General features: G+C 41.6%; 1 protein-coding gene across 1 annotated transcript in view; it reads right to left on the bottom strand.

Moving 5' to 3' along the window:
* DNAH3 (dynein axonemal heavy chain 3) overlaps positions 1-27,854 on the bottom strand; it is a 236,259-nt gene that overhangs the window by 137,215 nt on the left and 71,190 nt on the right. Inside the window, 7 exon segments of the mRNA XM_005697585.3 lie at positions 2,243-2,357; positions 8,803-8,913; positions 12,967-13,059; positions 14,930-15,131; positions 17,839-17,975; positions 18,656-18,835; positions 20,247-20,363. Coding sequence (XP_005697642.1) covers positions 2,243-2,357; positions 8,803-8,913; positions 12,967-13,059; positions 14,930-15,131; positions 17,839-17,975; positions 18,656-18,835; positions 20,247-20,363 — 955 coding nt within the window.

The following is a 27,854-nucleotide window of genomic DNA, read 5'->3' on the forward strand; positions in this document are numbered from 1 at the left end:
TTGAGTTAGCTCCAGAAGTTGATGGACAGGGAAGCCTGGTGTGCTGCAATACTTGGGGTCACAAAGAGTCAGACACGACTGAGCAACTGAACTGTACTGAACTTATATGACAGCTGTGACAATACAATCTAAGAAAAATGTTTCAAATGAAGTTCAAGACAACTAACCGCTACTAGAGCCATCTTATGGAAAATAATGAACAAGTTTTTGGCCAACCCAATATTAACTACTGTTATCATCCCTAAACTCTTGGGAAAGTGACCCAGAGTGCTTTTCAGTATGTAGTTACCACAAATGCTATCTCATCGTCAGTGCTATCCTTCTAGCCCTGTTCCAGGCCTCTAGGATATCCTGCTGCTGCTGCTAAGTCATTTCAGTCTTGTCCGACTCTGTGTGACCCCCTGTCCCTGGGGTTCTCCAAGCAAGAACACTGGAGTGGCTTGCCATTTCCTTCGCCAATTCATGAAAGTGAAAAGTGAAAGTGAAGTTGCTCAGTCATGTCTGACTCTTCGCAACCCCATGGACTGCAGCCTACCAGGTTCCTCTGTCCATGGGATTTTTCAGGCAAGAGTACTGGAGTGGGTTGCCATTGCCTTCTCCCTAGGATATCCTAGGAGAATACAATTAGCCTGGCCTGATATACTTAGCAAGGGAAGGGATCTCATGAACCCATGTCAGGTTTTGTCTTTCCATGGAAGGAAGGTGTTGAGAAACTAAGTAAGAGATATATTTCTAGGGTTTATTCTTTCTATAATAGGATTGTGAGCTTAATTTAATATTTTCACAGTGATGGGAGCCCTGAAGTTGATGAGTGGACATAGTTTATGCGAATCATTATTTTTTAGGTAACTCACAAGGCAACTGTTATTTCAATCTCGGAACTAATATAGTGCTTGGAATCAGGATCTCAGAAATGGAACTTTGCAAACGGACACTTCTGTAAGTCTACTCCCTCTCTGTGAGAGAAATCTTTATTACAGTAAAATCCAAAATTCTGAAGAGTCCTTGCAGAAGATTACACCAAAATTACACTCTTTCATTCTTCCTGAGGAATTTAATTCCAATCCAGGTTCCTGGGAGGACCCAGAAAACAGGTGTGTGTGAGAGATCCAAGAACAAGTTGAATCTCAAGGCACTGGGTTGGGGATGCCTTTCCAAGGCAGTGTATGTTCATGTGTTCACGCATGAATGTGTATGTGTGTGCATGTGTATAAACTCAACCACTCTGAAGCATCTTGGGCAGTAACCATGCCTTCACTTATTACTCCTACAAGTTAAATACGTAACCAGATGAAGAGCACCTTCTCCCTCTCTCCTCCATATTTTATGCTAATGTATCCAAATGAAATCAGATTGAAATGAACATCAGGGAGCTCCCAGGTGCCCTAGTGGTTAAGATTCCAGACTTTCACTGCCATATCCTGAGTTCAATCCCTGGTCGGGGAACTGAGACCCCACAAGCCATGTGGCCAAAAGAAAAGAAAAAAAAGGAAAAGAAATGAGCATCAACTTTATGGAGAGTAAGATGTATAACATACCAGTAGGAAGCTGGGTGTGTGAGCAAAAGAGACACTGTTACCAGGCAACCAGTTTGGTTCAGCCCTAGTTTCCTTGGTGATGATGGTGTGAGGGTGGTTTGTTTTATATAAAGACTCCAGTTCTTCCTCCTCCTTTCCTCCTTCCCTCTTTCTCTTTCTTGGAATGTATCTTCTCTGACCTATTCTCTCCCTGCAGCACTGCCCGTTTCCAGTTTTTGGGTTTGGAATCAGACACAGGTTCAAATTACAAAAGAGCCTCTGCTACTAACTACTTGTGTGCCTCTCGGGAAGTTATTTGCTTCTATAAACCACAGGTTCTTAATCTGTGAAATGTATATAAAAATGAGACAATGTATACCATACACTTAGCACAAAGCTTGACAAAAAATTATTAGTTAAGATCAGTAGAAGGAAATTACTTCGAGTTGGTAAATCTCAGAAATGGCTGTGGCCATCACGTTCTCAGAGCACTATTTGGTGCTGGTGGTGGGGTTCTTGGAAATAAAGTTGGGGATGGGAGGGAAAACATAAGACGGAGATACACAGAAGTGTTGATTTCTCTTCTTTACCCCCTCATTTATTCTCAGTTGGAAAAGCCTCTCCCTAATGAAAAAAGGAACCTGAATCATTCCATCCAGAAAGGAGGGAGGCAGGCTTGGCAGCTATTACTAAACAGTCACTAATGCTAGGAAAACCTTGCTTACCGTGGACATCAATGACTGTGAGGGCCCCGAGGGTGAGTCGAGCTCCACTGCTCAGCTTCCCTCGCACCAGCTGAACAATCTGTGCAATCTGATCATTGCTCTTCTTCAGAAAATCCTGGCAGGGGCATAGGAGGGAACAACGTGTTAAGTTGTATTCTCCTGGTAATTCTCCTGGTAATCCCTTCTCTGGAATGATACCATCCACACTCCATGGCCCAAACCAGACTCCTAGATGTCATCCCTCAATCTCCCTTTCCCTCAGCCCCAGTCATTAACCTCGAGACAAATTTCAAAAGGATAATGCTAACCGAAAGAAGTCAGATTTGAAAGTCTAGATACTGTATGATTTTACTTTTATAATGTTGTGGAAAAGATAAAACTATAGGGGCATAAAACAGAATGGTAGTTGCCAAAGGCTGAGAACAGTGCCTACAAACAGCACAAGGAAAATTTTAGGGTGTGTGGAACTGTTCTGTATCTTGGCTGTGATGATGGTTACACGAATGTATGTACTTGTCAAAACGCAGAAATGCACCCTAGAAAAGATGAATTTTACAATATATATAAATTAGACACTAAGCCAGAATTAACAAAAATAACTAAACTCTTTTAGATTAAAGTAGACAAAGGAAACATGAAAACTAAGTGTAATTTGGACTGGATCCAGAATTACAAAAAGATGAGTTTAAAAGGTTAAATAATAATATTGTATGAATGTTGTTGGATATTGTACTGTGGTTATGTAAGATGTTAATATGTTAATATACCTGGATGAAGGGTGTATGGGGATTCTTCGTATTATTTTTGCAATGTTATTTGCCGGTCTGACTTAATTTCAAAGTGAGTTAAACAACAAAAATGAATGAAGAACATATGAGACCACCCTATGCTCATCTCACCTTCCTTACTTTTTTGTTATGTGCTTCTGGGCAAATGATTTTAACCCTCTGTGTCTCAGTCTCCTCATTTGTCAAATCTAGATAATTAAGGCTATTCTTCAAGTGATTTTGAGGAGTAAGACCCTGATGCTGGGAAAGATTGAAGGCAGAAGAAGAGGGTGACAGATGATGAGATGGTCTAATGGCATCACTGACTCAATGGTCAAGCGTTTGAGCAAACTCCAGAAGATTGTGAAGGACAGGGAAGCCTGGCGTGCTGCAGTCCATGGGGTCACAAAGAGTTGGACAGGACTTAGCAACTGAACAACAAAGGTAAAGCACTTGGCACAATGTCTGGTATGAATAAGGGAAAGTGAAGTTGCTCAGTCGTGTCTGACTCTTTGCGACCTCATGAAGGACAGGTATGAATAAAGTGTCCAGTAAATAGTGGTGGTTATTATTAATTATAATATCCTTAATGCATAGCAAAAAAGTCTTTTAAAAATATTTACTTGTTTGGCTGCACAAGGTCTTAGAAGCATGTGGGTACTTTAGTTGCAGTACGTGGGATCTTTAGTTGCAGCATGAGAGATCTAGGTCCCTAACCAGGGCTCGAACCTGGGCCTCCTGCATTGGAGGCATAGAGTCTTAGCTAATGGACTACTAGGGAAGTCCCCTAAAAGGCTTTTTGATGCATCCCTATTGCCCTTGGTATGTCTGCAAGCCACTGGGGACAGAACTGTTCCCCACATCTCTCTTAACCACACACATTACACAGCAATTCTGGATCAAATTGCCTTTAGTTGCTGGAATGCACCATGCTTCTCGTTGTCAGATTTTTGCACATTTTGGTCTCTCTCTCTCACACTCCTCCTCCTGATCTGTGCTTGACTACTCCCTATTTATATTTTATGTCTCCTCTTAGACCCTGTTTTTTTCTGGGACATCTTACCCTCTCTTACTTTTAGTTTTCTCCTTCCTTTCCATGATTTCTGGATCCCTGTATTTTCCTTATCACAGTTTGATAAAAGAGCCTTAAAAAAAAAAATCTTTCTCACTTGACTGTAAATTCATGTCAAGGACAATGACTGATTCACTTCTAATTGCCTTTCCCTAGCAAAGTTCCAGTTGCAGATGTCCAACAAATATTTGTTAAATGAACAATAGGTCGGTGATAGACGGATGGATAGAAATTTTGTACCAACAACTTTAGGATGCCAAGGCACACCATTCAACATGCATGGTCCTCCAGACCTTGAGTGTGTGATGGGAAGCATTCTATTCTTCACAGGTAGGAAATTGTAGCACACAGATGCAGTTGCAAAAGTCAGAGTTTTTAGTGTTTCTAAGGTTTCAAATTATGTACATGAAAGCAGTTTTCAAGTGTAAAGTGCAACACATCTATTAGGAATTATGAACAATAAATCTGTAAAAAGTGAAGCTGCTTGTTGTTCAGTCACTCAGTCATGTCCAACTGTTTGTGGCCCTGTGGACTACAGGGTTAGGGTTCCTGTCTTCTCCATCCTTCACTGTCTCCCAGAGTTTCCTCAAACTCATGTCCATTGAATCAGAGATGCCATCCAACCATCTCATCCTCTGTCACCCCCTTCTTTTCTTGCCCTCAATCTTTCCCAGCATCAAGGTCTTTCCCAATGAGTTAGCTCTTTGCATTAGGTGGCCAAAGTACTGGAGTTTCAGTCTCAGCATCAGTCCTTCCAACGAATATTCAGGGTTAATTTCCTTCAGGGTTGACTGGTTTGATCTCCTTGCAGTTCAACAGACTTTCAAGAGTCTTCTCCAACACTACAATTTGAAAGCATCAGTTCTTTGGTGCTCACTCTTCTTTATGGTCCAACTCTCACATCCGTACACGACTACTGGAAAAACCATAGCTTTGCTATGCAGACCTTTGCTGGCAAAGTGATGTCTCTGTTTTTTAATATGCTGTCTGTGTCTAATTTGCCATAGTTTTACTTCCAAGGAGCAAGTGTCTTTTAATATCATGACTACAGTCACTATCTGCAGTGATTTTGGAGCCCCTCAAAATAAAGTTTGTCACTGTTCCCATTTTTTCCCCATCTATTTGTCATGAAGTGAAGGGACAGATGTCATGATCTTAGTGTTTTGAATGCTGAGTTTTAAGCCAGCGTTTTCACTCTAGTCTTTCACCTTCATCAAGAGGCTCTTCCACACAGTCAAAAGCTTTAGCATAACTGATGAAGCAGAAGTAGATATTGCCTTTGGAACTGCATTGCTTTTTATATGATCCAGCAGATGTTGGCAATTTCATCTCTGGTTCCTCTGCCTTTTTAAAACCCTGCTTGTACATCTGGAAGTTCTCACTTCATGTACTGCTGAAGTCTAGCTTGAAGGATTTTGTGCATAATCCTACTAGTATGTGAAATGAGTGCAACTGTACAGTAATTTGAACATTCTTTGGCATCACCTTTCTTTTGGATTTGAACGAAAACTGACCTTTTCCAGTCCTGCGGCCACTGCTGAGTTTTCCAAATTTGCTGGCATATTGAGTGCAGCACTTCAACAGCATCATCTTTTGGGATTTGAAATAGCTCAGCTGGAATTCCATCACCTCCACTAGCTTTGTTTGTAGTAATGCTTCCCAAGGCCCACTTGAATTCACACTCCAGGACGTCTGGCTCTAGTTGAGTGGCCATACCACTGTGGTTATCTGAGTCACTAAAATCTTTTTTGTACAGTTCTGTGTATTCTTGCCACTTCTTCTTAATCTCTTCTCCTGTTAGGTCCTCGCTGTTTCTGTCCTTTATCGTGCCCATCTTTGCATGAAAATTTCCCTTGGTATCTCCAATTTTCTTGAGGAGATCTTTAGTCTTTCCCATTCTATTGCTTTCCTCTATTTCTTTTCATTGTTTACTTAAGAAGGCTTTCTTATCTCTCCTTGCTATTCTCTAGAACTCTGTATCTTTCCTTTTCTCCTTTGCCTTTCACTTCTCTTTTCTCAGCTATTTGTAAGGCCTTCTCAGACAACTACTTTGCCTGCTTGCATTTCTTTTTCTTGGGGTTGGTTTTGGTCACTACCTCCTATACAATGTTATCAACCTCCATCCATAGTTCTTTAGGCACTATGTCTGCCAGAACTAATCCCTTGATCTATTTGTCACCTCCACTATATAACAGTAAGGGATTTGATTTAGGTTATACTTGAATGGGTAGTGGTTTTCCCTACTTTCTTCAATTTAAGTCTGAATTTGGCAATAAGGAGTTCATGATCCAAGACACAGTTAGCTCCTAGTTGTGTTTTTGCTAACTATATAGAGCTTCTCCATTTTCAGCTGCAAAGGATATAATCAATCTGATTTCAGTACTGACCATCTGGTGATGTCCATGTGTAGAGTCATCTCTTGTGTTGTTGGAAGACAGTGTTTGCTATGACCAGTTTGTTCTCTTGGCAAAACTCTGTTAGCTTTGCCCTGCTTCATTTTGTACTCCAAGGCCAAACTTGCCTGTTAGTCCAGGTATCTCTTGACTTCCTACTTTCACATTCCAGGCCCCTATGATGAAAGGACATCTTTTTTTTTTTGGTGTTAGTCTTGTAGGTCTTCATAGAACTTTTAAACTTAGCTTCTTTGGCATCAGTGGTTGGTGCATAAACTTGCATTACTATAGTGTTAAATAGTTTGTTGGAAATGAACTGAGGTCATTCTGTCATTTTTGAGACTGCATCCAAATACTGCATTTTGGACTCTTTTGTTAACTATGAGGGGTACTCCATTTCTTCGAAGGAATTCTTTCCCATAGTAGTAGATACAATGGTCATCTGAATTAAATTTACCCATTCCCATCCATTTTAGTTCACTGATTCCTATAATGTTGATGTTCACTCTTGCCATCTCCCGCTTGACAAAATCCACTTTACCTTGATTTGTGGACCTAACATTCCAGGTTCCTATGCAATGTTTTTCTTTGTAGCATGGGACTTTACTTTCACCCCAGACACAACCACAATTGAATGAAATTTCTGCTTTGGCCCAGCCTCTTCCTTCTTTATGGGGTTGTTTTTCCACTCTTCCCTAGTAGCACATTGGACACTTACTGACCTGCGGGGGGCAGTGCTTATCTTCCAGTGTCACCTTTTTGCCTTTTCATTTTGTTCATGGGGTTCTCAAGCCAAGAATACTGAGATGGTTTGCCATTCCTTTCTCCAAGGTACCACATTTTATCAGGCCTTGACTAGCAAGGACATGCCTTCAGCCACTCCAGGTAGCTGGATGACATGCCTGGTGCCCTGGCTGTCCCACTGCTGGTCCATGTTTAGTGTGTAGGCCTTCACAGGCTGCAGGGTGTCTGTCAGTGTGTTGCCTGGGGGGGCGGAGCCAAGGCCCTACTGTAGTTGCTAGGAAGGGGGTCTACAGAAGGCTGGAGCCAAGGTTGGAGGATGTCCAGGAGTGGAGGGCTCCCTGGCCTTGCTTCTGCTGCTGGCCAACCTGGGGACAATCTGCTGCCTGCATGGCCCTCTGCTGGCCGAGCTCTGGCCCCTCCTTTCCTCCCCTCCAGTTCCTTGGCATTATTATCCAGGCTCAGCAAGCCTGGTTGCCCGGAAGGGCGTGCACAGTGCTTCTTGGACTCCTGCCCCATTGTGCTGGGAACTTGGGGCGCTGGTTATTACCCTGCTCCTGCCTCGACCTCCCCCATGATCTCTGCGAAGCTGCTTCCCTTGCCAAAAATTGCAACTTGGTCAAATACTAATGTTCTAATTTTAATGTATAAAGCAAAATATAGCAAATTAAAATATATTCTGGTTCCCAGATAATCATATATAGGGGTGATGATAGCAGATCTGATGCGATAATCATAGAAAATTATACCATGGTAAAAATGTTGGGAATAGAGTTACCATTTACTCAGTCAAAAAATATTTATTAAGCAACTACTTGGCACTGCAATAACCCCCTGAGATATAATAATGAGAAAACCAGACATGGCCTTTTCCCTGTGGGGTTTATAGCCTATAATCTTAATACTGAATAATTTACCAGCATCTCATTTAACCCTGCACAGTAGTAAGGTGTAGTGGTATAATTTCTTTCATTTTATAGACAAGGAGACTGAGACTCAGGTTAGGTAACTTGCCCATGGTCACAAAGCTAACAGGTGAAGGTGTCAGAAGTTGAACTCAAGTCCATCTAGGTCCTGAACTCTCAAGTATAGGCATTAGTGGTAGAGTTAAGGGGAAATATGTGTGTCTGTATCTGAAGACAAGCAGGATCTGAGTATTCATGGTTTCAAGAGAAAGCTGAAGAAAAAGCTAGAGGTGGGTGAGTGTTTGACTGGGGGTGGTGAAAAGGGATATGGTGGAGAAAGAAGAGCGGAAAACAGGACCAGGTGGCTTCTTGGCACAGGAAAAAGATGAAGAGGTCTCTGTTGGTACAAATTCTGCCAGGTTGGCACTTGGAAGGAAAGGCTGATAAAAGTTAACATCCTTTAGCCTAGAATTTCTATCTAGGAAGAAATGCGAGAATTCCTGCACTACAGAACTTGAGGATAGTCCTAATTCCAAACATGTGTCCTGAAGCAAACCCTGACTTCTGTGACACCATGGGCCTGTTTATTTTTTCTTTAGAAAAATGGCAGTCTAATTATATGTCATTCAAATCATAATCTAGCTTAAATCTCCACTATAAGCTTCATGACAGGCTCACTTACCGGTAGGGTCTTTTCAATCAGGGCTTGGGAAACCTCCTGGGTCCAAAAGATGGAGGAGACACAGATAACCACCTGGCCAGGCCACTGCAAGACCCACTGATTACGGGGGACCTGGGAAAGCGCAGGAGGGCAGTTTGCAGGGTCAGTTCATCTTGTGTGATTTAAACTGACTTCCTAAAATATCCACCACAATCTTATCCCCTCAACAAAAACAAAAGTCATCCCCAGCCTCAAAGGTTACATACAAGTCTTAACATTTCTGGGATTATTGATTTATGTCTTCCTCCCTGAATTTTATAGAAAAGAAAAAGATCCTCACCAACAATTTCATTAATTCCATCACCTACAAATTGGCACTTGCCATCTACATCTACAAGGATTGATTATGAGCTGCTGCAGCTGCTGACCTTCAACACCCCTCTGAAAGGAGTTCAGGGTGGAGATCAGGAATAAGTCACCCTATGCTCTGGGAAAAACTTTCAGAATAGGTCTTCAGATAGATATTTTCAGGAGATGATTTTATGAGCCCAATTCTTGCAAATCCTCTTATCTAGAAAAACACTAAAATCCTTCATGGTGGTATCTGCTCCTTGTGATTAGCAGTAACCTTCATGAGACTAGAAAACACCTTCTGTAAATAATATGTGCTTGATTGCGTATACTCCCCTTTCACCAAAATCACATATACACTGACCTTCCTTCCTTTACCTCTTGGGAGCAGTTTCTCAGAGGTATCTGAAACGCTGTCTCCTGGCTATAGTCCTCATTTTGCCCCAAATAAAACCCAGCTCACAATTTTCACAGTAACAGGGATAGAGTACAGGGACAAAGTAGGTGATTAAATAGTTAATCTCACTAGGGGATTGTAACTAGAATAAATATGGGAGACCCCTGTAAGTTAACGACTATGCAAGAAAGCAGGTTTGCTTAACCACAAGACCAAGCAGCGTGTTTAGCAACAAAACCATGCAACAGAAGCATAAGACATGCCCCCAAAACAACAAAACAATGGGGGCATGAGAGCCACATCTTTTCCAGTGAACTCAGTATGTTAATGGCTCCTAGGACATGCTCTCTGCAGGCATGAAAAATAATAATCTGTGGAACTAGCTTGGTCATGTAGGGACAAGAAAACTCCCCTGCCCAACTTGAAGGAGGAGCTCATGATGGAAGCACAATGTCTACTTGAGAAAGACAAAGAAGTTCTTCCTTTACCCACTTTTTCTTTGATTATGAAACTGTAGCCCTGTAGGTTCTTGGGGCGTGGTATCCTCTTGCCTGCCCACTTGTAAGCCTCACAAGCATCTTATTCTAATAAACCACTTTTTACCTATCACTTTGCTTCTTGCTGAGTTTTTTTCCTATGCTGAGACATAAAGGACTATGATAACGGAGCTCTTTTCAATGTTGTGCATTTTTTTTCTATCAATAACTCTTTTTTTTTAATGCTTCCATCTAGGGATTTTACACAGTTATAATCAAGGTGTTGTTCAGAAAGTATTTATATAACTACTCTTTTTGATAGCTACATAATATTACAATACTGCCCCACAATTTTCATAGCCATGACATCCCCTAACTTTTTAAAACTTCTCTGTAGATACATAGAAATTATCCATAGATAGGCAAATTATGGGTTGAGAGCCATGTCTGAAGTTAGGTTGTAACACAGTCAGGCCATTGTTGAACCTATCATCTAAGCATGCTTTTGCACTACAAAGGCAAGGATAAATAGTTGTGACTGGTGTATATTGCCTGCAGAGTGAAAATCATTTGCCATCTGGCTCTTTACAGAAAAATCTTGTCTGGCTATAGATGCAACTGCATGAAATAACTTCATGCAGGTAGTCATTTTTCTTTAACTTAATTTTTGATTAACTTAAATTTTGATTAAGTTTGATTCAGAGAAGGCAATGGCACCCCACTCCAGTACTCTTGCCTTGAAAATCCCATGGATGGAGGAGCCTGGTAGGCTGTAGTCCATGGAATCGTGAAGAGTCAGACACAACTGAGTGACTTCACTTTCACTTTTCACTTTCGTGCATTGGAGAAGGAAATGGCAAGCCACTCCAGTGTTCTTGCCTGGAGAATCCCAGGGACGGGGGAGCCTGGTGGGCTTCTGTCTATGGGGTCGCACAGAGTCGGACACAACTGAAGCGACTTAGCAGCAGCAGCAATTTTTGATTTATAATGTATCAGGGGTCAAAGGACTTGGTTTTTCATTTACAATACAAATACTACTGAGAGAGGCAACAGTGTCAGTCCTGGGTACATCATTGGGAAGGTGTTAATTGAATATTCCTTTAATGGAAAAAGTCCTGGGGGTAGGGATGGGGGCCTCAAAGTTAAAAACACTTAAAATAGAGGAGACTAAAGATCTAGTCAACTTTTTCACTCTCCTCTGACACTTTCATCAAGAGGCTCTTTAGTTCTTCTTCGCTTTCTTCCATAAGGGTTCACGGGGTTCTAAAGACAAGAATATTGAAGTGGTTTACCATTTCCTTCTCCAGTGGACCATGCTTTGTCAGAACTCTCCACTGTGACCCATCCGTCTTGGGTGGCCCTACATGGCATGGCTCATAGTTTCATTGAATTAGACAAGGCTGTGGTCCATGTGACTCATTTGATTAGTTTTCTGTGATTGTGGTTTTCATTCTGTCTGCCCTCTGATGGATAAGGATAAGAGGCTTATGGAAGCTTCCTGATGAGAGGCTCCTTGAAAGAAGAGCTATGACCAACCTAGACAGCAATCTAAAAGCAGAGACATTACTTTGTCAACAAAGGTCCATCTAGTCAAAGCTATGGCTTTTCCAGTAGTCACGTATGGATATGAGAGTTGGACCATAAAGAAGGCTGAGTGCCGAAGAACTGATGCTTTTGAACTGTGCTGTTAGAGAAGACTCTTGAGAGTCCCTTGGACTGTAAGGAGATCAAACAACTAAATCCTAAAGGAAATCACTCCTAAATATTCATTGGAAGGACTGATGTTGAAGCTGAAACTCCAACACTTTGGCCATCTGATATGAAGAACTGACTCACTGGAAAAGACCCTGATACTGGGAAAGATTGAAGGAAGGAGAAGGGGATGACAGAGGGTGAGATGGTTGGATGGCATCACTGACAGGATGGACATGAGTTTAAGCAAGCTCCAGGAGTTGGTGATGGACAGGGAAGCCTGGCATGCTGCAGTCCATGGGATCGTAAAGAGTTGGACACGACAGAGCAACTGAACTGAACTGAAAGATCTAGTCTGCCAACAGTAAACGTAAGAGTAATTGTGACAGGTTCTTTTCCCTTACGCCTTCTGTTATACAAGTCACCTAAAGCTTTGGGAGCTGAATGAGTTGTGCTCTTTGGAGTGTTAATTACAAATTACCACTTGCCATCTACCTCTATACAGATTAAATCACGTGCTGCTGCAGTTGATTTTCAGCATCCCCTAAAAGGAGTTCAGGGTGGAGAGCAGAAATGAGGCACTCTGTGCTTTGAGAAAAACTTGCAGCACAGGTCTTCAGATAGACATTTTCAGGAGCTGTTTTTATTAGCTCAATTCTTATATCTCCTTACATCTAGAAAAGCACCAATACCCTTCATGGTGACGAGTGCTCCTTGTGACTAGCAGAAACCTTAAAAAATATGTGCTTGATTGCATGTATTCCCCCTTCACCAAAATCACATGTATATTGACCTGCTCCCTACCTCTATGGAGCAATTTCTCAGAGCTATCTGAAGTGTTGTTCCCCAGACTACAGTCTTCTTGCTGCCCTAAATAAAACTTACCTTGCAATTTTCACATTGTGCAATTTTTTAAAGTAAACAGGGCATGTGTAATGTTAATGAAAAACCTAGGAGAGGGGATGCTTAATCGGGAAAGGGCTCTAAATAAACCTCTTGCCATCAATTATTTTCACAGAAAGGACTGGCCCATAGTAATCATAGGATATACTGGTATGGGCCGCTTATAACTGTAAACCTTTCATATTCAGAACTATATATACTGCCCCAGGATTTATAGGGAAAAAGAAAAGAGGCACAGAGGGGTCAGGTATTACTTATCAGGAGAGGGATGGGTTTTAGTGGAAGACAGGCTTCCATTTAACCTTGGCCCCCAAATTTTTCTTGGTGTATCAACACCCTGGCATGTGTACCCCAGTTTTCATTTACCTGGACATATGCTTCAATCCCAAGTTTAATAACTTCCTGCATACTGGCAAGCATCATCTGTTCCACCTGCAGGAGCCATTTTTCCACCATGCCCTGCAGGTTGAGACAGACAGAGAGGCAGTGACAGTTAACCAAGCCTGGAGGGAGGGACCATGGGCAGAGGCCAGCTTTCTCTCAGCAAAGGGCTGGAGGGAGGCCAAAGGTTTGTACACCTTCAAGCCAATATTCTTTAACTATTGGTTACCCTTATTTACTGTATTCTCAGAAGTGTATGTTTCAAAAAAGGGACAATAGAGACTTTTTAACACACATTTCTTTCACATTTTCTGAAAGACAACTTCTTAGGAGACAAGTGATATATTTATACTTCAGATTGAGAAATAAGATATTGCCTGTCATGTCAGTAACTAAAAGAAGTTGCAGCCACCAGCAACCACAGCCACCCTGTATCCCCTGAAGGTGAGCCCTGAAGAAACTCCAGAAGGAGACAAAGAATGCTTGCCTACAAGCTGCAGTCACCCCCAAGGGTGCAGCTTGAGGAAACTCAGGACGTGAAAACACAGGATACTGGCCCCAGATAGCTGAGGTGGATATCAAAGGACTGATCAGTGAGCCCAGACTCTTTCATCTTCTCATACATAGAAAAGCAATCAATTCCTTAACTTGTGATATCTGGTTTTCTTTCATTAACAATAATCTTTTGACATTCAGAAGTTGCAAAACTCCTAAATATCCTGGCTCCCCTCCAACCTCCAGCAGTTTTCTCCGGCTTACCTGAGATGTTGCCTCTCTAACTTGACATTCTAAGAATGTATGCTGAATAAAACAGAACTCAACTTTTGGGTGGTACATTTTTTCAGTCTACAAGTTCATAAAATGAATTGTCCATTTCTAATTACACAGTTTTAATTCTTGTATTATTCCAGCGGTCCTCAAACTTTGCTGAGTATTGGCATCATCTGGAGTTCTTTAAAAGTTATGGATTCCTGAACCCCACTCCCAGACCTTCTGATTTGATTGGTATGGGATGCAACCAGGGCAAATGGAGTTTTTAGAATCTCTACAGGTAATTAGAATATGCAGCATATTATTCAGTGTTAGAGTTTCAGGTAACTGTACCTGCTGACTTCAGTGCTAGCTGGTGTCTGGTTCCAAGGTGTGATTCCTAGTTGCTGAAACTTAACTGTGTGGGTGGCAAAAATGGTCTATCAAGCAAGGCCAAGAACGCTAGTCTACTTCTACTGTGAGGTGCTGGCATGTTCAGCAAGAGCGGAAATAACTTACATTTTACTTGTTATATAAGGGCACATGTATAAAAAGTGTGAGTTAAATGGCATTATATCCATGATGTATTATTGACCTTTAAAAACACCTGCCCCTACTGGACAGTTTATTGATCTGACTGGATCTCTGAATTTAGATCTGCTCATGCGGATTTAAACAGTAAGTTGTTTGGATCTGGTTCCTGCTACTGTCTCCACGTCAAGTTTTATTGAAAATTTCCCACAAATTTAGGGTGCCATGTGAATTGCAGTATAGTCTCCATCTTAGAGATGAACAAGCAGACCCAGAAAGATTAGTTCCCCAAAGTCGGCTGTGCTGCGTGCTTAGTCTCTCAGGCATGTCCGACTCTGCAACCCATTGGCCTGTAGCCCACCAGGCTCCTCTGCCCATGGGATTTTTCAGGCAAGAATACTGGATTGGTTGCCATTCCCTTCTCCAGAGGGTCTTCCTGACCCAGGGATCGAACCCACATCTCCCGTGTCTCCTGTATTGCTGTCAGATTCTTTACCTGCTGAACCATTAGGGAAGCCCCAAAGTTACCCCATCATTAAGTTGTGGAATCTAAATGTTCCACACTCAGTCTGAAACCAGAGTCTAAATGCTTAACCAACATATAATCTGCTTCTCTCTGTTTGGCTGTTATAAAGAAAAGAGCTCAAAAATGGGTAAATGGAATTACTTTGGCTTGAGCTGGGTAGATTTTCTGTTTGAATGGAACGATTTCTTTTTCTGAGCTGATCATGCCCACAATCTCCAGACTGTCTGTAAACTCCAGCTTGGCAATTCCTTCAAAGCACTTCTTCAAGTGCGGCTGCACCCGGAGAGGGTCCTTTGTCTCTGACAATATCTCCAGCAGCTCATCATTTGATAGGAAGAAGAACCTATTTCAAAGCAAAGCAAGATGGCTACTGGAATCTCTTCTAACAGCTTCTATTCCCAACAAAAGTGATACTCCCCGACAGGTAGATGATACTCTAGTGAACACCAGCTACTTCTAGGGCCTTATCTAAGGCCAACTCCCCTTCACCATTTTTCATCTAGGGCATAGAGACTGGAGACAGTTTTGACTCAGAGCAAAAAAAAAAAAAAAAAAAAGATGAAAGCTGGTATGTGTGGGTTTTATATGGCTGTATGTGAGGAGTTGGTATCAGTTGAAAGACATCTAAACAGAGCAGTGGTTCTTAACCTTGTCTACAGCTTAGAATCATCTGCAGAGTTTAGGACAAAAAGCTTCAATGCCAAGGTTCCACTGCCCAGAGATTCCAATACTGATCTGGGATCTTATATTTTTAAAAATCCCTGTGATTCTAATGTGCAATCAGTGTTGAGAACTACTGGGCAGAAGGAAAGAAAACTTCCTTATCTTTCCTTATTCTCAGAAAATGTTACAGGTGGGAAATAAGTGCACATTAATAATGAGCCTATTTATGCGCAGAGGGCTTTATCATGTTTTATATTAGAATAATAAGATAGCTTCACTCTCTTGCTTAGACCTTAAAGGCAGCGACAGCAAACTTTCAGAAAATGTTCTAGGGCTAAATCTCTACAGTAACCACTAGGTTTTAAGTTCAGTAATGGAAGGATCATATAATGACAGTTTTCACTGTATGTATTGTTGTTCAGTTGCTATGTCATATCCAACCCTTTGTGACCCCATGGACTGCAGCACACCAGGCTTTTCTGCCCTTCACTATCTACAAAAGGTCACAATATTTGTAACTTCTTTGTTCAAGAGGTGAAGTCTGTTTTCACATCTCTTGAAACTTGGCTGGCTCTGGGTTCTGCTTTGGCCAATAGATTTTGGAAGACATGAATTTGCACTAGTTTCAAGCTTAGACATCAAGAGGCCTTGAAGTTTCAACTCTTGCTGCTTTTGGGAATACTGCAACCATCACCATATGAATAAACTCAGGCTAGCCTTCTGGAGGTTGAAAGACATTTGGGCTAATTATCCTTGCTGCCCTGGCCAACAGGAAGCTCACCACCAGACAAGTGGTTGAGGCGATGGTCTGCCAGTTGACTGCGATCAACATGAGTGAGCCCTGATGAGGCCAGAAGAACTACCCAGCTGAGCTCTGCCTAGTTTTCCAACCCACAGAATTGTGAGCTCAGTAAACAGTTGATGTTTTAAACTTCTAAGTTTGGAGGTGGCTTGTTATGCAGCAAAGCAAATTAACACACTGTAACTGTAGCATTGAATGGATAGGAATAAATCAATAATTATTTGTTGGCTGGTTGACTAACTGTTATCTAATTAGGATGTCGATTTCTCCCACTCCCAAGTGAAATTCAAATAGGTGATCTCTATGGATTCATCATGTGTGATAATGAATAGGGCTCAATAGCCATAAGAGTAATAATTAGTATTTTGTATAATTTAAAACTAAAAATTTTATTTAGCACTCTGTATTTTCAAGATAAAATTCATTTAAAACATGTGACTATCAAGAACATTTTCAAAGTCTTTTCTGAGAGCACTTACTTTTATTCCATAAAAATACACAAACAAATACTGATACTTTGTGTATGTAGTTAATTAACTTAGGGAGAAGATGAAGCTCAGATAATTTAAATAACTGAGTATCTTATCCAGACTACCTGAATTTGTCCATTTACCAGTCTTATGCTTCTTAGCAAGTTTTGTTTCCTCATTTGTAAAATTGGGGTAAAAACAATGTAAGCAACTTCACAGGATTATTGTAAGGGCTAAATCAGATAATATGTTTAAGCACTTAAAGTGGTGACCTGGCATATGGTAAATACTGTATTAATGTTGGCTATTATTCATTATTAGGAAAAACATTAGTGGGCATATGATTAGAAGCTCATATTTCAAAGGTTTCTTCTTAACAAAGTTTTGTGCTTCCAAGTTAAGGTTTTTTTCACTATCTGTGCTATATTTGTGTTATCCAACACTGAAGCCCTTAGCAAAATGTGGCTATTTACCTTTAAAGAATTAATACTAAATAAATTAAAATTTTACTAAGTTACACTAGCCACATTTCAAGTGCTGGATAGCCATATGTGGCTAATGACTCAAACCGAGGTCTGCTTAACTCCAAAGTCCTGGCTTTTGAGTACTATACCCCTCTAACTGGGTGTCTGACCATGCTGGCTCCATTGGTGTCCATTCAACCTCACTCTAAATAGTGACTATGAAGACATGCCCTACCCCTGAGAGCTGTCTCTTGCGGAATGGAAAACCTCAAAAGAATATGGAATAGATGTGTGTGTGTGTGTGTGTGTGTGTGTGTGTGCGCGCGCGCGCGCGCATGCGCATGCTTAGTCGCTCAGTTGTGTCCAACTCTTTGCAACCCCATGGATGGTAGCCTGGCAGGCTCCTCTGTGCATGGGGATTCTCCAGGCAAGAATACTGAAGTGAGTTGCCATGCCCTCCTCCAGGAGATCTTCCCAACCCAGAGACTGAACCCAGGTCTCCACACTGCAGGTGGATTCTTTACCGACTGAGCCATCAGAGAAGCTCATGGAATAGATGAGTAGAAGCCAACTCTCAGTATAAAAAAAATGTAATTCTACCAATATATGGGTCAAGAGGGCAAATTCAAACAAGAGAACAATACTAGATACCTGGGAAAAAACAGTCTCTTCTTCTCCAAGTAATCATTCAGCCCTTTCTGGATGTCCTCCAACAGAAGGTTGGCTTCCTGAAGTCTCTCAGCCATCCGTGGCTGGTCTGCTGCCATCAAAACCCTGGTATCTTTCACCTGGGTTCCATAAAAAAGTGATAATGATCAAGAGGTTCCCAGATTCTGAGACTGATTGCTGTAATCAGTGTGTGACTAATGCATCGATTAATGACCCTCCCAGCCTAATCACCTCCTAATCCCACAAGTGTGACTGCTCATAACAATACCCTTTTGCTCTGGCCATGATTGAATGGGCTGGGGTTGGGCACCTAAAAGCAACAAAGTCAATTATATTTTAACTACTGGGATTGTGGAATCAGACCATGATATTCTATACTTATTTGTTCTTGCCCCTCGAACATTTGTTAAATAACTGAGTAACAGAATATAGTGAATTATTTGAATTCTAAAATTATTCTCAATTTATAAGCTTTAGCACATTATCCTGTAACAAATAAAGTCTTATATCTCATGAGGAATGGGAGCTAAATTATGCAAATTTAAATAGTTACCCTCTATGAAGTTGGGACTTCAAAAGGCCACTAATTTTCATATTTCCTATTCCCATGTTTTAATTTTTAATAACAAATAACCAGAAATTTAAAAATTATAAAGATATTGTATTTGCAAAAATCAGCTTAGGTAAAATCCAGTTTACTTATAGATTTCAAGGGACATGGTAGGATTGAATAATGAGGAACACCTATATGGCATCCCACATTTGTGATGGTGAGATGTGCTAGGGAGTGAAAACTCACAGCTTGGGACATAAGTGACTTCCAGTAATTATCAACGATGGCAAATTTCCTGCCCTCTTCTGGCATCTGGGCTATGATGTCCTCTGAACTGAAGATTGGTTCCAGGTACAGCCAAGTGGCTTGGCACTTTAACCAGGCATCCAAAATTTCCTGCACACGAACTAGCTTTTCTTCCCATTTCTGCAAATTTAGCATTTCACATCTGAATCATTAACATGCCACTATGCATCACAGACCCACTGACTAAACAAATGGATGTATTCATTAACTTATTCAGTCATTCACTTGTTCCACAAATACTTGCTGAGTGACCCCTATGTCCTGGTCACTCTTGTAGGCAAAGTGAACACAGCAATGAAAGAGAAAATAAGATTCCTTATCCTTATAGAGTTCCTAGTGGAATAATCACAACAACAACAACAATGCTACTAATTAACTGAAAGTGTCAGCTCTGCTACAAGCTTGTTTAAAAAATTTACACTGGAAAGCATCTTGAAAGAGATAGTTAAAAAGTTAAGGTTCACCTTAACTTTTTAAGGGATAATAAAAAAAACAGGAATAATAAAAGGAATAAAAAAACAAGGAATAATAAAAAAGTCTAAAAAAGAATAATAATAATTAAGAAAAAAACAAGCCTAAAAAGGAATTTTAAAAATATCCTGATTTTCAGGGTCATCTTAAAAAACAACAATAACAATAATAGTTTTAAGGCTTACTCTGTGCCAAGTGATGGTCCAAGTGCTTTATGTACATGAAAACCAATTTAATCCAACAGATTTACGAGGGAGATATTATTATAAAACTTACTTTACAGATGCAGAAACTGACATATTCAAGTAACTGGTCTAAAGTCACACAACCAATAAGGGACAGAGTCAGAATTTGAACACAGACAGTCTCGCTTGAGTCTCTGTCCTTAGCCTATTCTACTTCTACAAACAATGATCAAAGGAGGCTAACCTCCAGTAATTTACATTCTAGATTTCTAAAACCGATAAGATACTTTCCAAACGTATTTTTGTTTGGTGTACTCAAAACACTTATCTTCTCTTTTAGCAGACTGTCACAAAACCTCAGTGTACCGAACTATTACAAAGGCTTACTTGGTAATTGCTTTCAGTCTTTATAAGCTTCCCTGGTGGCTCACTTGATAAAGAGTCTGCCTACAACATGGGAGACCTAGGTTTAAACCCTGGGTGGGGAAGATCCCCTAGAGAAGGAAATGGCAACTCACTCCAGCATTCTTGCCTGGAGAATTCCATGGACAGAGGAGCCTGGTTGGGCTACAGTCCATGGGATCATAACAAGTTGGACACACTTTCAGTCTTTTGTTGTTGCTGCTTTTTATCAAGAGAAAGTGGGTTTTCTTTTTAACTGAACTTAAAAATCTTCTTTTAGGATTTCCTTGCAGTCCAGTGGTTAAGACTCCATGCTTCCACTACAGGGGGCGTGGGTTAGATTCCTGGTTGGGGAATTCTACATGCCTCATGGTATGGTCAAAAAGTAAAAACAAAACAAAAACTTTCTGTTCCTCCAAGAAAGCCAGAGCCTAATGGGCCATCACAAAACGTTCAATCTCATTTCCTCTTACCCGGCATTCAGTTTCTATTGGTTTGACAAATGGAGAGCCACACATGGTCTGGGTTTTTATCACGTGATCATCAAGTAACAGTTGAATGTCATCAACTGCACACAAGATGCTTGTATCCTGCAAATAAAAATGACCCACCCTGTTAAAATCAGACCTCTTTCCCACAACTTCATACTGATCCCCAAAGGACTCACTGCTCAATCTCCACCTCTGTGGGACACTATGTCTTATAGGAGAGAGAGTTTTCTATTTTCTACTTTGAAAATATTCTTAAAGACTTTTATACCTCCTTTGCAGAAATAAAATGTGGTCCAAACCTAGATCTGCAACTAGTATCTGCTGTCTGGAAGAGAAAGAGTTCTGTCCTCTTCTCTGTGTTTCTGATTTTCTGTTCCCTTGCTTTCCTGGCTCCCTCAGGTAGAATCAACTGCTAATCTGCATAGATTAGGTTTGATTCCCAATCCATGTGCTCCAGGGCACTACAGCAAACTCACGGCAAATAACTTCAGTTACGCAGGAGGGCCTAGAGGAGCTATCCCACGTTGAGGGTCAGGAAGGGTGGCGGTGAGGAGATACCCTTCGTCCAAGGTAAGGAGCAGCGGCTGCGCTTTGCTGGAGCAGCGTGAAGAGATACCCCATGCCCAAGGTAAGAGAAACCCCAGTAAGATGGTAGGTGTTGCAAGAGGGCATCAGAGGGCAGACACACTGAAACCATACTCACAGAAAACTAGTCAATCTAATCACACTAGGACCACAGCCTTGTCTAACTCAGTGAAACCAAGCCATGCCCATGAGGCCATCCAAGACGGGCAGGTCATGGTAGAGAAGTCTGACAGAATGTGGTCCACTGGAGAAGGGAATGGCAAACCACTTCAGTATTCTTGCCTTGAGAACCCCACGAACAGTATGAAAAGGCAAAATGATAGGATACTGAAAGAGGAACTCCCCAGGTCAGTAGGTGTCCAATATGCTGCAGGAGACCAGTGGAGAAATAACTCCAGAAAGAAAGAAGGGATGGAGCCAAAGCAAAAAAAATACCCACCTGTGGATGTGACTGGTGATAGAAGCAGGGTCTGATGCTGTAAAGAGCAATATTGCATAGGAACCTGGAATGTCAGGTCCATGAATCAAGGCAAATTGGAAGTGGTCAAACAAGAGATGGCAAGAGTGAACGTCGACATTCTAGGAATCAGAGAACTAAAATGGACTGGAATGGGTGAATTTAACTCAGATGACCATTATATCTACTACTGCAGGCAGGAATCCCTCAGAAGAAATGGAGTAGCCATCATGGTCAACAAAAGAGTCCAAAATGCAGTACTTGGATGCAATCTCAAAAACGACAAAATGATCTCTGTTCATTTGCAAGGCAAACCATTCAATATCACAGTTATCCAAGTCTATGCCCCAAACAGTAATGCTGAAGAAGCTGAAGTTGAATGGTTCTATGAAGAACTACAAGACCTTATGGAACTAACACCTAAAAAAGATGTCCTTTTCATTATAGGGGACTGGAATGCAAAAGTAGGAAGTCAAGAAACACCTGGAGTAACAGACAAATTTGGCCTTGCAATGCAGAATGAAGCAGGGCAAAGACTAATAGAATTTTGCCAAGAGAATGCACTGGTCATAGCAAACACCCTCTTCCAGCAACACAAGAGAAGACTCTACACATGGACATCACCAGATGGTCAACACCAAAATCAGATTGATTATATTCTTTGCAGCCAAAGATGGAGAAGCTCTATACAGTCAGCAAAAACAAGACTGGGAGCTGACTGTGGCTCAGATCATGAACTCCTTCTTGCCAAATTCAGACTTAAATTGAAGAAAGTAGGGAAAACCGCTAGACCATGTAGGTATGACCTAAATCAAATCCCTTATGATTATACAGTGGAAGTGAGAAATAGATTTAAGGGCCTAGATCTCATGGATAGAGTGCCTGATGAACTATGGACAGAGGTTCGTGACATTATACAGGAGACAGGGATCAAAACCATCCCCATGGAAAAGAAATGCAAAAAAGCAAAATGGCTGTCTGGGGAGGCCTTACAAATAGCTGTGAAAAGACGAGAAGTGAAAAGGAAAGGAGAAAAGAAAAGATATAAGCATATGAATGCAGAGTTCCAAAGAATAGCAAGAAGAGGTAAGAAAGCCTTCTTTAGCGATTAATGCAAAGAAATAGAGGAAAAGAACAGAATGGGAAAGACTAGAGATCTCTTCAAGAAAATTAGAGATACCAAGGGAACATTTCATGCAAAGATGGGCTCGATAAAGGACAGAAATGGTATGGACCTAACAGAAGCAGAAGATATTAAGAAGAGGTGGCAAGAATACACGGAAGAATTGTATGAAAAAGACCTTCGCAACCCGGATAATCACGATGGCGAGATCACTCATCTAGAGCCAGACATCCTGGAATGTGAAGTCAAGTGGGCCTTAGAAAGCATCACTACGAACAAAGCTAGTGGAGGTGATGGAATTCCAGTGGAGCTATTTCAAATCCTGAAAGATGATGCTGTGAAAGTGCTCCACTCAATATGCCAGCAAGTTTGGAAAACTCAACAGTGGACACAGGACTGGAAAAGGTCAGTTTTCATTCAATCCCAAAGAAAGGCAATGCCAAAGAATGTTCAAACTACCACACAATTGCACTCATTTCACACACTAGTAAAGTAATGCTCAAAATTCTCCAAGCCAGGCTTCAGCAATATGTGAACCGTGAACTTCCTGATGTTCAAGCTGGTTTTAGGAAAGGCAGAGGAACCAGAGATCAAATTGCCAACATCCGCTGGATCATGGAAAAAGCAAGAGAGTTCTAGAAAAACATCTATTTCTGCTTTATTGACTATGCCAAAGCCTTTGCCTGTGTGGATCACAATAAACTGTGAAAAATTCTGAGAGAGATGGGAATACCAGACCACCTGACCTGCCTCTTGAGAAACCTATATGCAGGTCAGGAAGCAACAGTTAGAACTGGACATGGAACAACAGACTGGTTCCAAGTAGGAAAAGGAGTGCGTCAAGGTTTTATATTGTCACCCTGCTTATTTAACTTATATGCAGAGTACATCATGAGAAATGCTGGGCTGGAAGAAGCACAAGCTGGAATCAAGATTTCTGGGAGAAATATCAATAACCTCAGATATGCAGATGACACCACCCTTATGGCAGAAAGTGAAGAGGAACTCAAAAGCCTCTTGATGAACGTGAAAAAGGAGAGTGAAAAAGTTGGCTTAAAGCTCAACATTCAGAAAATGAAGATCATGGCATCTGGTCCCATCACTTCATGGGAAATAGATGGGGAAACAGTGGAAACAGTGTCAGATTTTATTTTTTTGGGCTCCAAAATCACTGCAGATGGTGACTGCAGCCATGAAATTAAAAGACACTTACTCCTTGGAAGAAAAGTTATGACCAACCTAGATAGCATATTCAAAAGCAGAGACATTACTTTGCCGACTAAGGTCCGTCTAGTCAAGGCTATGGTTTTGCCTGTGGTCATGTATTGATGTGAGAGTTGGACTGTGAAGAAGGCTGAGCGCCAAAGAATTGATGCTTTTGAAGTGTGGTGTTGGAGAAGTCTCTTGAGAGTCCCTTGGACTGCAACGATATCCAACCACTCCATTCTGAATGAGATCAGTCCTGGGATTTCTTTGGAAGGATTGATGCTAAAGCTGAAACTCCAGTACTTTGGCCACCTCATGTGAAGAGTTGACTCATTGGAAAAGACTCTGATGCTGGGAGGGATTGGGGGCAGGAGGAATAGGGGACGACCGAGGATGAGATGGCTGGATGGTATCACTGACTCGATGGACGTGAGTCTGAGTGAACTCCGGGAGTTGGTGATAGACAGGGAGGCCTGGTGTGCTGCGATTCATGGTGTCACAAAGAGTCGGACACGACTGAGTGACTGAACTGAACTGAACTGATTTTAAAATAAAATGCGAATATTTTCTTTTAATTTATATGTACTTTTTCAGTTATTAAGTTGATGGGGCACACATATTTAAGTTGTCTGAACTCAGTTACTTCATAAACAAAGCTGTTAAGTATTTCTTTTGGAATAGGGAGGGAACCATTTTTAAAGTACTCAGATTCCAAAAGCACCATGAACCAAGAAAGTTTGGGAACCTCTGACTCAATAATTATTTGGCATATTTTACTAGTGAGGGTTACTATGTCTTAAAAGTTAGTCCTTGTAGATGGACTTTTCTTCTTGGGCCATGTGGCAAGCAAGCTGATAGGGGCTGTCCCCTGGTGTAGGTCTGGTCTTTCTCACTCTGTTTTCAGTTCCTTCAGGCCTATATCTGGGTGGTTACTTTGCAGCTAGAATATATTTTTTCATCCACTTTTACCAGTAGCTCTGTAATGGGAGGTGTGTCCAGCTATTTAATAAAGTGGTACCTTGATTCTCACTCTGCTGTTGACCATTGTCTATAGTTACTTCAATAAAAAACCCTGATGACTGGCCAGAAGTAACTGAGCTCTTATCAGGTTCCTCAACTTAACTCCTCAGTTCAGTTCAGTTCAGTCACTCGGTCATGTCCGACTCTTTGCGACACCATGAATCGCAGCACGCCAGGCCTCCCTGTCCATCACCAACTCCCAGAGTTCACAAGACTCATGTCCATTGAGTCAGTGATGACATCCAGCTATCTCATCCTCTGTCTTCCCCTTCTCTTCCTGCCCCCAATCCCGCCCAGCATCAGAGTCTTTCCCAATGAGTCAACTCTTCGCATGAGGTGGCCAAAGTACTGGAGCTTCAGCTTTAGCATCATTCCTTCCAAAGAAATCCCAGGGTTGATCTCCTTCAGAATGGACTGGTTGGATCTGCTTGCAGTCCAAGGGACTCTCAAGAGTCTTCTCTAACATCACAGTTCAAAAGCATCAATTCTTCAGTGCTCAGCTTTCTTCACAGTCCAACTCTCACATCCATACATGACCACTGGAAAAACCAAAGCCTTGACTAGATAGACCTTTGTTGGCAAAGTAATATGTCTGCTTTTGAATATGCTATCTAGGTTGGTCATAACTTTTCTTCCAAGGAGTAAGCGTCTTTTAATTTCATGGCTGCAATCACCATCTGCAGTGATTTTGGAGCCCCCAGAAATAAAGTCTGACACTGTTTGCACTGTTTCCCCATCTATTTCCCATGAAGTGATGGGAACAGATGCCATGAACTTCTTTTTCTGAATGTTGAGCTTTAAGCCAACTTTTTCACTCTCCTCTTTCACGTTCATCAACAGGCTTTTTATTTTTTCTTCACTTTCTGCCATGAGGGTGGTGTCATCTGTATATCTGAGGTTATTGATATTTCTCCCAGAAATCTTGATTCCAGCTTGTGCTTCTCCAGCCCAGCATTTCTCATGATGTACTCTACATATAAGTTAAATAAGCAGGGTGACAATATACAGCCTTGACGTACTCCTTTTCCTATCTGGAACCAGTCTGTTTTTCCATGTCCAGTTCTAACTGTTGCTTCCTGACCTGCATATAGGTTTCTCAAGAGGCAGGTCAGGTGGTCTGGTATTCCCGTCTCTCTCAGAATTTTTCACAGTTTATTGTGATCCACACAGGCAAAGGCTTTGGCATAGCCAATGAAGCAGAAGTAGACGTTTTTCTGGAACTCTCTTGCTTTTTCCATGATCCAGCGGATGTTGGCAATTTGATCTCTGGTTCCTCTGCCTTTTCTAAAACCAGCTTGAACATCAGGAAGTTCATGGTTCACTTATTGTTGAAGCCTGGCTTGGAGAATTTTGAGCATTACTTTACTAGCATGTGAGATGAGTGCAATTGTGCGGTAGTGTGAGCATTCTTTGGCATTGCCTTTCTTTGGGATTGAATGAAAACTGACCTTTTCCAGTCCTGTGTCCACTGTTGAGTTTTCCAAACTTGCTGGCATATTGAGTGGAGCACTTTCACAGCATCATCTTTCAGGATTTGAAATAGCTCCACTGGGATTCCATCACCTCCACTAGCTTTGTTCTTAGTGATGTTTCTAGGACCCACTTGACTTCACATTCCAGGATGTCTGGCTCTAGTTGAGTGATCACACCATCGTGATTATCTGGGTCATGAAGACCTTTTTTGTACAGTTCTTTTGAATATTCTTGCCACCTCTTCTTAATATCTTCTGCTTTGTTAGGTCCATACAATTTCTGTCCTTTATCGAGCCCATCTTTGCATGAAATTTACTCTTAGTGTCTCTAATTTTCTTGTACAGGAGGCAGGGATCAAGACCATCCCCAAGAAAAAGAAATGCAAAAAACAAAATGGCTGTTTGAGGAGGCCTTACAAATAGCTGTGAAAAGAAGAGAAGTGAAAAGCAAAGGAGAAAAGGAAAGATAAAAGCATCTGAATGCAGAGTTCCAAAGAATAGCAAGGAGAATAAGAAAAAAGTCAGGGGTGCCTTAAAAATACAGAATTCCAGGCCAGAGTGATGCTGTGATTTATAGTAAGACAGATATTTGGCCTCTGTCCCTGTTGTTTGCACAGCTCCTAAAACCCTTGGAATTTCCTAAGGGATGACAGAGATTTTGTTTGCTTAATGAGGTGGCTTTTGTACCACATCTAAGGTGGGGAGTTGGTTGTCAGGAGAGTCCGGAGAGTGGTTAGAGGGTTGGAACTTTTAGTCCACCAACTTGTCTCCTGGCAGGGGAATGGGGATGGAGACTGAGTTCAACTACCAATGGCCAATGATTTAGTCAATTATGCAAAGTAATGAAGCCTTTATAGAAACTCAAAAGGAGGGTAGTCAGAGAGCTTCTGAGTTGGTGAACATGAGATCTGGGTGAGTGGCATGCTCAAAGAGAGCATGGAAGTGCCACACCACTTTCCCATACCTTGCCTGAGGCATTCCATCTGGCTGTTCCTGGGTCCCATGTCCTATAATAATCCAGTGATCTATTAAGTAAACTGTTTCTGAGTTCTAACAAATTAAATCAACCCAAGGAGGGACCTCCAATCTATAGCTGGTTGGTCAGAAGCACGATAACCTGGGCTTGAGACTGGCATCTGAAGTCAGGGGTGAGGGGAACTGGCAGTCTTGTAGTCTTAACCTATGGAATCTCTGGGTAGACAGTGTCTACTTACAATTGAATTGAATTGTAAGGCACCCAGCTGGTGTCATATCCTGCATGGTAGTGTGGAAACCCTCCCCAGCCACCCTCAACACATGCACATTGGAACTGAGTGACTAGAAAGAGTACCAGGGTTGAGATGTACTGCTTCAAGAGCCGATGCCCTGCATGATATGAGTTTCTGCCTGTTGCCTCACCTAAGCAGCAAGCTCTCCTTCTCACGGCCCACCCCAAGAACAAGCCAGCATCTGAAGATGGCTGAGCAAACCGTGCAGGTTTATGTGAAAAGAAAGTGTACAGCCTTGCTCTTCAAAATGTGGTCCAGAGACCACAGCTTCAGTGTTACTTGGGAGCTTGCTGGAATTGCAGAACCTCGGGACCCAGCTTAAACTTGCTGGATCAGAACCTCCACTTTAGAAAGACTCTCAGGTGATTCCTGCAGTTAATAACACTTGAGAAGTGCAGAGCACTGTCTACCTCAGTTATATTTCTGAGGGACCTGGGGTGCCTTCCCTGGGAGATGCTA

The sequence above is a fragment of the Capra hircus genome, chromosome 25 (assembly GCF_001704415.2).
Source record: "Capra hircus breed San Clemente chromosome 25, ASM170441v1, whole genome shotgun sequence".
Classification (NCBI taxonomy): domain Eukaryota; kingdom Metazoa; phylum Chordata; class Mammalia; order Artiodactyla; family Bovidae; genus Capra; species Capra hircus.